This window comes from Athene cunicularia (assembly GCF_003259725.1).
Source record: "Athene cunicularia isolate RWA chromosome 4 unlocalized genomic scaffold, athCun1 chr4_part2, whole genome shotgun sequence".
Classification (NCBI taxonomy): Eukaryota; Metazoa; Chordata; class Aves; order Strigiformes; family Strigidae; genus Athene; species Athene cunicularia.
In genome coordinates this window covers 9,816,582-9,826,457 of record NW_020799099.1, presented here as the reverse complement: position 1 = coordinate 9,826,457, position 9,876 = coordinate 9,816,582, and the positions used below count along the sequence as shown (strand labels likewise).

The 9,876-nt window shown below is 46.3% G+C and overlaps 1 protein-coding gene across 1 annotated transcript; it reads right to left on the bottom strand.

Annotated features, from left to right (window-relative positions):
- Positions 1-563: 563 nt before the first annotated feature.
- On the bottom strand, positions 564-9,870 carry EREG (epiregulin). The gene is made up of 5 exons (XM_026847724.1): positions 9,862-9,870; positions 3,259-3,342; positions 2,686-2,809; positions 1,959-2,105; positions 564-965 (listed from the first exon to the last, which is right to left on the bottom strand). The coding sequence occupies exons 2-5, from the start codon at positions 3,281-3,283 to the stop codon at positions 905-907; spliced, it is 357 nt and encodes a 118-aa protein (XP_026703525.1). The 5' UTR covers positions 3,284-3,342; positions 9,862-9,870; the 3' UTR covers positions 564-904.
- Between the last annotated feature and the right edge of the window lie 6 nt (positions 9,871-9,876).

The following is a 9,876-nucleotide window of genomic DNA, read 5'->3' as shown; positions in this document are numbered from 1 at the left end:
CTGTTCACACGGAGCCACACCTGGGGTGCAGCTAAACCCAGGTGGCTATTCTATCATTATTGTAGGCCAACAAGCTATCTACATTAAGTCCAGACTCAAAAATGTTCTTTTCTGCTGCTCTCAGCTCTACGATAGACACTATGGCAGAAATGCTATGGGGAGAACTCAAGTGCTGGTACTGGTTCTGAGGAAGCATTCTTCCTGCAGCTACACTCATGCTGCCATGTGTTACTGTGTTCAGCAGCAGAGACTCATCAATTTGCGCTCCTGCCTCCTTGCTGTAATCCGAAATAGACCCAGCACAACTTTCCTGAAGGTATGGATGAGCTGAGATCCACGCTGCTCTCATGCAGTACCTGATGGATAGGCTGCACTAGGAGCTGTGCTCTCTCTTCCTTTAAGTCTTCCTCTGGTTATGCCAGCTAATAGCTCTATTCATTGGAACTAATGTGCATTGATACATATTATTAACGATACTATGGTTTCTCTCTTCAAAAATAACGTCCTGCTCAGTCAAGCCATGCCAAGTTTCACTTGAATCAAACCACACAGACATTTTGACGTTGTCTAGAACTTTTATTTCAAGGAATAGAATTGTTTTGAGCATATTCACAAGAATAAATATAAAATTACTCTTCAGAGTAAGAAGATGAGCTTTTATAAAAATATATCTCTATCCCACAGAACCACTTAGGTGGGGTTCTCATTAGGAAATATTATTTAATAAAAAAATAAAACACTGAAAATAAAATGCTTGACCTATACTGATTGGATCATCAAACAATTGAAATTTTTAAAAGCATATAAATATTGTAAATATTATTAATAAAATAACATTTAAATAGATGGGAAGCTACTGAATCCAGCCAGATGAATGGAACACTGTAGAAAGACACCGTTTCTTCTACACAGCACCAACTTCCTTGTATTCACTGGTGTTGGCTTGTCTCTTCCTGTTTCGGTACCTGTAAGTAGAGAAGAGTGAGTTCTGAAAGCCAGTTGTTCCAAATGGCTTTTGGGGAGTGAAGGGAGGAGGGGTTGAAGGAGGGGAAAAAAAAAAAAGTATGATTTCCTCACGTTTGTCTTAAATCTCTAGCAGCTAGGCTCTGTCTGTGCTCACTTCCAGGTCTGAGATAACTTGTAGTCAGAGTCTAATCTCTCAATTCTTCACTGAAGATTTCACATCCACATTAAAGTCTTGCTGCTGGTATTAGGTTTGTCTTTGAGAAATCCTGCTGGACCCTCCCCAGCAATAGGGCTGAGTACCCTAACCGACTAGGCCATCCTCTGTTTGAGATGACACGCCATTGAGTCTTTGGGTAGGGAAGAGGCATTCCAGTAGTTACCATCTAGTTCTGTGAAGCTGAGCACTCCCTCTGGGGGTTGTTCCTCCTTGGCTCTCTGACGGCTCCTTACCATTAGTTACTAGCCTGAAGAACCATTCCTGCTGCTTGTGGGTCTGTTAATGGAGAAGACTACTGTCCTCCATTGTAAAGCTGATAAGGCAGTGCTCATGACATCACAGTCACCCCAATAACACAGCAGATAAACAAATTAGCTAGTTTTAATACAGTTGCTCTCCAGTTCCTGATGACTGGCTAAATGGCATTACCAAGAAAAGGAACTAGAATTTTCCTGTTCTGTGTCCGCTCTCTCCTTTACATCAACACACCCTCTAAGACAGACGTGAACTAACCTATACATATAACCCTACGTCAGGGTTAAAAGGCATCTGATGGTACTGTTGCCTAGCCTGCAATCTGGGTTATGCTATGCAGTCAGCTTACTTCCTTTTCTGAACACTTCACTAAGTGCAGGCTAACGGGTCTATATACCAAACTATGTCCCTGCAGTCAAATGAGTGTAGGTATCCCAGTCTATCTGAAGGTACGCAGCGGACATCTCACTACATGTACAGCTGACTCGCCTTCCTGAGCCATGAAGAAAATCTCTCTTACCTTCTGCAGATGTAGTAGCTTGCAATAGAGATGGCGGTGAGGAAAAGCAGAACTACAATAACTGTCAGTGCCACATACTCCTTACTGAGGGGTTGTCTGACAAGTTCTGAATGCACACATCGGACACCAGAGAAGCCTACGTCACACCTGCGGATAAGAGATGCAGAATTAGAAACTCACCGTGGGGTCACATTTTAGCAGTCCACAAAGCATGCTATACTGCTGGCCTGCTGTTTGCCCAGGGACAAGCAATTTGAACTGACATAACTCAAGCCCATGTGGTCCTAGAAATGGTCACAAATTCTTCAAGTAAATGAGGAATACCCTTAAGAATGCCTAGAGGATCTTTATTTTGTAGGCTAAACCACAGGAGAGACCTTGCAGCTTTGCCTGAGGTCTGGATCTCACACTACTGTAAATACAAATGAACAGGGAAGCACATCAGAATGAGTGTCTCAAGTTTAAGTTGGGTTGGTGACTAATTTCAGGTGTCTAAGACTCACCCAGGTTTCACTAGGGCCAGCACATGTGCTTAACACTTGCTTAAATGCAGCTGGGGTGTATTATAGATATACTGCTCCTCTTTAAGTTCTTGTGAGCATTTAAATACTTTGGTGGATTGGTGTTCCAGCTAAGTGTCAACACCAACAAGATGAAAGGCCACGTATGGTTCATTTCAAAGCACACCTCAGGGAGGTCTGCAGGACACATTGTGCCCTGTCCATACCTGCAGTAGTGCTCATCCAAGTCCACTATGTACACGCACTGTCCGTGGAAGCAGTAGTCCTTCATTTCAGGCTTGCATCTAGTTATCCCAACCTGAGCCACACGTGGACTGTTCTCTGTCTGGACTGCAAGGAGATTTTATTATCATCTCATCAGCCTTATTTTCCCTTTGTATTTCCCAAACAATATACAAGCTTTACAAGTATGACTAACAGTCTTGCTACCAAGAGACCTCCAATGCCACAGGCATTAAAGCAGCCAAGCCTTCTGAACAGGGAGAGGATTTTCCCAGGCTCGACTTATATTGACTTTTTCTTTGGGAGTTCCACATAAGCTATTTCTGCTTTCACAGCAGAGTTGTCACCTCAGACAGAGCTCTTCTGCCGAAGAAGCAATATTAAAGGAAATGCAGGCTAAAAAAATGGTTCTTGTTCAACACTGAGCACTTTGCAGGATGTTGGCAATGTTGCTCAACAGAAAAATGATTTGTAAGGGCACCTCAGTGAGGCTGCCAGCCCAAGGAAGATGGGAACCAAAGACTTGTTATTTACAAAGAGCTGTGCAGTACACTTACTTAGTGCTGTTGTGCAGTTCTCCATTTCACCAGGCCCACATAATGGGATCACTGTTGTACCCAGGACTGCTTGCAATAGGTAACCTACAAGAGAATAAAAAGAAGAGTCAAAACTAGATGCTTTTCAAGTATAGTTAAGTACTTCAGCTGGTGTACTCATTAAGTTAATACAAGTAGAACAGAAGCTTTTTATCTTGGTGGGAAAAACCCAGTGTTGTAAGCTGATAAAGTATGGGAGATCTGCTGCCTTTATTATATAAAGCAGCCCAAAGAAACATCTCTGAAATACGAACTTTTACTATAGAACAGAGATCAAACAGAAACTCTGTGTCTGTGACCCACCTCTGACCCACACTTTGAGTGAGACTAGGCAGGAACAGGCTTGGAAAGATTGCACAGGAGAGGCAGAAGTTAGGTGAACTCTGAGTATGTTAGGTTTCTGACTAGTCTGGTATGACACCTGTGCAAGGGGCACAGCCAGGATTCCACAATTAGGTATGACAATCCAGCATTCATGACAGGAGGAGTTCTGGTGATCAAAATCAGGATGTCCTGGAGTTGGAACAGTCCATGGGGAGAGAATTTCCTAGGAGTCAGCAAGTCAGTGCAGCTGGTGACTCAGCTTACCAGATCAGTGCCGAGCCAGGCTCAGCGCCCCAGCACTAGCTTCAGAGACTCCTCCTCCTCGAGGCGGGCTTAACACAAAAGCTGCTCTTTATCAGCAAAGAGCCTCCTCAGCCCTCTACTTGCTGTAACCAGCCTGAAAGGCTGGACAGTTCCTCCACTAATACTCTTGTGTTGGAGTTTTCCAGTTAAAAGCCCACTTGCAAACAGAGCTAATGAGAGATACCAAACCCTTTTCATCTGGTCACTAGGTTGGAGAGGTTATTGACCACTTTATGGATCCTGGACCAGTGCTACTTATCTCAGTGGAACCCCAGAAGAAAATGGGTACATTTCTGTCCTTCCTTCTCTATCCACACTGAAGAAAAATGCAGCTCAGCAGGTTTCAGGCAGATATCAGACATAATAGGAGACTGCACCATGCTGCCTGTGGATTTCGGCTAGTGGAGCAGTGGTTGCATTTCAGTGGGGAGCAAGGACCCTTCTTTCCCTTCTCTCAGAGATTCAGCTTATAAAGAATTTTGAAATCTTTCAGGCTGTATGGTGCTGCATAGGCACAGCTTTCAGGTCTTCTACTAGTTAAATGAACATTTCCAAACAGAATTTGAAGGTGAACACAAGTACTTGTAGCTTCATGGCTAGCCCATCAGGAACAGTCAGTGTTTGCCCCCAGCTGGCCATGAAATCCACTTGGCTAACACTCCTGCTGTGGTCACAAACTAACCTGCTCATGAACTGCTTAGTCATCATCCCCATTCCACAGAAGTCTGTAATTTGTGTCTTTGGGCTGTTTGCCTCTATTAACTTGTCAGGTCATGCATGTCTAATGGAGGGAGTGTGCCTTCATAATTTCGTGATCACTCTAATTCAACTTCAGTTATTAGAAAGTTTCATTACATCTCAGAGTTAAATCTAATAGTGATTTATAGACTTCCTGCAGCTTGTCTATTTCTGGGTGATCAGCAGGCTTCCTTTAAGCTTTATTCCAGCTAAATACGAGAACAGCAGGAATATCCATCTTAGAGGGACTGGAGTTTTTTGCATTTATTTGTGTTCCTTGAAAAACACCATTCCTTGCAAAGCTAACAAGCCAGGTTTCCACCAAGTTTTAGAAGAAAGGACAAAGACTAGGCCTGCCAAAGTGAGAGCCACAGAAACAGGCCAATGATGCTGGACAGCATCTTGACTTGTACAGGAGACTAAGCTGGAGACATCTGTGCCTGCTGGAATGACTCAGCAGGGTTTGCCTTTCACTCCAATTGGGCAGGACCAGCAAATTTACTTTCAGGGTGGGATTTTTTTTTTTTTTTTAAACAGCACTGGTTATATAGATTTCATCAGGAGAAGCAGTTTAACACTTCTGTAAGGCCAATTTGAGTTGCCACAACAGAAAGTGTTTGAAAGATTAGGCCACCAGCTGACAGATGGTGGCAGCTCAGTTACTGCTAGAGCAGTAGGCTTTGAGCTTCAGCCAGGGGCCTGGTGTCCCAAATGATGCTGGGAAAAGAAGATTTACCGAGTCAGTTCTTCTTCCCAGGAACTAGTGGGACATTTCAGAGGTGCTCCATGGACTAAGCTGCTCCCTTGGCAGGCAGCAGCTGTGGCACAGGACAGCTCTGTCCCACAAAGTATACACCATGTCACTGCAACAAGGGATACTGAAATCCTGAGACTAGTGAGAGTTAGTGACATGAGGCTGCCTCCTATTCCCCACAGACTGCTGCTATCATCTCTGTGTGATGTGCAGCAATGCACAAAAGTTAAGGCAAAATATGTTAGAGGTACCTGAGAGATCCACTTCTATTGTACTTAGTTAAGTAGAAGGATAAAGCCAGCTGATGATCACTTTTAGTCTACTTATATGTTTCAGTTGGCATACTTCCTTGATCTGAGCATAACCTGAACAGTTGCTTTTTAATCTAAAGTTCCCAGTTCGAGAGCTACCAGAAACCCGCTTTTGCATTTGAGAAGCTCAAACCTAGGTACATGAAAGAAACAGGTTGGCTCTTCTCTTTGCTCCAGAAGGAGGCATTGCTTTCCAGCTAGAGAAAAGGCCAAAAATCAGACACTGTGAGGGATAAATTAAAAATAACCTCCTCCTGCGACACTGAACAAAGGCTTGCCCCATTCCAGCCATGCATGACAACTGATAGCCTCCTCCACCTGACTGCAGACACACAGGCTGGAAAGGACGGAGTACAGGTGTGGGTATTTGCTGACACCCAGCAGTATTTTCTGCGTTCGGGCAAAGTTCTTCCTGCTCTGTACTGTTATATTTTGCCCTTTCCCCCATGCACATATTTCTCCTCTGTCATCAATGGGAGGGGGATCCTGCAGGAGGATAAGGGATCCACGCACCACAATGGGAAAGGAGAGGCTTTCCCAGAATAACTATCAGATGATGTATACCAAACATAGGACCTGGGAGAGGTAGTTATATTTTTATTTCTTCACTGTTCACTAAGCAAATACTCCACAGGGTATAAGATAACACTAATGAGATGGTGGATATTCCTGTGCCTCACAGGAATGTGAGTGCTACACCACTAGCATACATGTGCAATACTGCCCGATATTGCAGGTATTCCTGCAAGGTTAACACGGACAGCAGTGGCTATTACTGGAACAGGAATAATGCTGCTGTTTCCTTGTCCTTCCACAAAGGACAAAAGGAAAATGAGGGGCAGAGACAGGCTGCCTTCCCTTCCTGCAGCCTTCATCAGAGATGACATGCAAGGGCTAATTATCAGTTCACTCACTGAAAGCCAGCTATAGTTTCCAGTTACAGGATGACTACTAAGAATGAAGGATGCACAGACAGGATACACGTAACTGAGAATTAGTCTCTTTGCAAGATTTATACCCATTTTAAAGGGGAATCATCAGGTTTCTGAGAGGTCTACCATCATTTGAGTTGACTTTGCCTGGCACCAAGATCACTAGTCTTGTACTAGTTCATCCGAAGACGACTCCGTGATGCTACTTCACACTGGGCCTCTCTGTGGTCTCTCTGCCACAGCGGTAGTGTCTACATTTTTCACATGGGTTGCACTTTCAAAGCAATGCCAAGCACAGAGGTGTCCAGGTGACATGCATGTGGAAGATCTCAGCCCATCTTAACTCTAGAGACAGATCAAGATGGATCCCTATCACCTGATTTTGGACACCCAGAGCACATCTGACTGCCTAAGGCCTTGTTTGTGTAGGCTAAGCAGGAAACATAGAAGTTAGCCGGTCTGTCCTACAGGCTTTGTGAGCATCACTACTGCTACCTTTTAATTCAAGTGCATTGCCTTTAGTACCACTCTGCTGCTAACCTCCTTAGCTAGCCATAGAAGTTTGTAGGCCATCTCAGACAAAGCAGGCACCTCTGGCAATAAAGGCTAGACGGGTGGTTGTGTTTTAACAGAGGATCACAGAAATGTAGAGTTATCCAGGAAAGCTTTGCAAACAGCTTACTTAGGACTTGGCTGTGCTCATTCAAGCACAGCATCTCTCAAGTTCCGATCATCCACACAGGCTGAGCATGTTTTCCTGGGAAAGGGGAAGCGGTCATTCAAGGTAATTTTAACAACCTCAGACAGAACATACCTCCCCATCCTTGCACTCAGAATGCATCATCTGGCTGCTTCTTGATGTTTTGGGTAGGATGTACCTGGTGCCTAGCTGCCTGAGCATGCCCATCAAGGCAGGTGCCCAACACTCCTCTTCCTGAGATAAGACATACAAGATGTACAGGTTGCTCTTGTCACCCAAGTGAAAGGAGATGCTATCAGCCCCTTCCACCCGTCATCCCCTTGCAGTCTATGGATGTCTGGCCTGTCGTCTCAATGGAGGCACCAGACATGGTGGTACTGAGAGAGATCGGCTCAAATAAATTACCCTCAGGGCAACTGGACAGAAGTGTCTTTTTATGTTTCTAGAAAGTAGTGTCCAGGTTTCCCCATCTCACGTTTTGTACTCATGACTTCAGAACTGTCTCCTCAAAGACACGGGTGCCCAGGGCCAGGCCAGAGCAGCTCTAGGGCACCCCTGGGAACACCAACCTGTATGGAAAGACTGTCGCTCCATAATTGCTACAGGCCCACGTGATCATCTTCAACTTTATGTCAGGACTTACCCTTAAGCAGAGATAATGCAGATAATTACGCATTATGTGCACCCAGTCATCTCAGGACTGCTTCCACCCCTGTGGAGACCTACACACCAATGATCTTATTCACATGCTACTCCTGTGCCTGGGCCACTCTGCTTTCCACTACATGTGTGGGGGCAGAGGTCCCTACACCACAGAAGAAGCAGAAATCCCTTATTCCTTCCAGCCAGACACATTAGCCACTTTTTCCACATCTCCAGAATCAGTGACGTTTATGTTTGGCCCACTTGCTGATGGCCAGACAAACATACCACAGGAAAAAATAAGGTTAGCAGCTCCTGAAACTGTCCAGTGAGTCTGGAGATCCGAGGCCTGCCTTCCCCATTGAGTGAGCATTACAGTGACTGCAAGGAGACCCGTGCCAAGGCTCCTGCAGTAACTCATGGAAAAGGCAGGGCCTGGGTTTGGCTCTATCTCTGCCACATCACCGCATGGCTGGCGCAGCACCGTGGCTCCTCAGGGGTAAGCAATGGCTCTCTCCCAAGCCCATGATAGCCAGGATACAAAGCTGACAATGACTGTCACTTCATTTAAGCTTTAGCTGTTCAGCAGGGAACCTCTTAAAGTCTGGCATAATGCTGGCTACAGACAGTCTTCCCAGCTTCTGCAAGTGGCACCAAGTTCTGCTTACACTATTGACCTGGGAGGGAAAGGTAATAAAGTGCTTGTACCACTTATTATGATGCCATCGAGCTATGACTAATCTATCCCCTACTATTAGATTTTGTGCCTGCCCCGGAAATAAATAAATCCGTATACAAACCCATGAAGACATACCAGTTCCTTCCAGTGACAATTTTGTGCAAAGCATGGCTGAGTCACAGACTACAAGACGTTTAGCCCACTGTCCTGGCAAGTAAGATGCTGTGCAGCAGCTGATCCATAAGCTATTATGGAAGTACCTGGCCAAGGTGAAAGACAGAAACTCATGCTGCAGTGGGCTTAGGAGCCCGCAAAAAGATAGTCTTGGGAAGTGATCCTTCCCATCGACTGTGACCCTTAGTGTGAGAATACACTCTGCCATTAAAGCAGCGTGCGAGTGTGCCAGGTCTCGGTCCTGCCTCAAATGTTTGCTGCCCACATGGTTCGAGTCACCTCCTGGGGTCAGCTCTCAGCAGTCACTGCCAGCGCCCAGTGGAGGTGCACGGCAGGAATCCCTTGTTGTTTCAACAGCGCACCCAGGCTCCAGGACTCTTGATGCTCTATGGCTACACGTGTTCGCTTTGGACTTTCAGGCAGCTTATGTCATACAACAGAGTAACACACTCCCAGTGAGGAGGTGGAGAAGTGTCAAGCAAAGGGAGGCCACAACCTGTTTTGTTACCATAAGGAAGTCTCTGCCACCCTGGGGATTCACCTGCTGAGCTCACCCCGAGCACGGCCGGGGTGAATGAAGGCAGCAGGACCGGACTATTAACAAGGCAGGACAAGGTGAAAGAGAACAGACTGCATTGCCTTGAGCAGACTGTGCTGGGAGCAGAGGTGGGGAGAAGGGGAATGAACATTCACCTTCATTCAGTCACAGGGCACCCCTGGGCACCGCACAAGCCAGGCACCGTCCTGTAACAGCACACCGCAGCCTAAGACCCGCGGGCTCCTCTCCTCCGCTCATGCAGCCGCCCCGGTACACCCATCCCTGCCCACGACTTCACCTCGGAAACACGTCGGCTTCACCTGAAGACAAGCTGAGCTTTACGTTTTGCCAGAGATTTTCCAGCAGCTGGAGAATGCCCGATCCCCCCCGGGCCCCGGCAGTCCCTGCCCTGGGGTCCCTGCCCTGGGGTGGGGGGTCGCAGAGCCGCGGGCACGGCGGCGGCACTCACCGAGGAAGAGCAGCA

Coding starts and splice junctions, on each gene's coding strand:
- EREG (XM_026847724.1), bottom strand. CDS start 3,283: ATGGAGAACTGCACAACAGCACTAA. Junction 2,106..2,685: donor TTGGATGAGCACTACTGCAG/GTATGGACAGGG, acceptor TCTTATCCGCAG/GTGTGACGTAGGCTTCTCTG. Junction 966..1,958: donor AGCTACTACATCTGCAGAAG/GTAAGAGAGATT, acceptor CTCTACTTACAG/GTACCGAAACAGGAAGAGAC.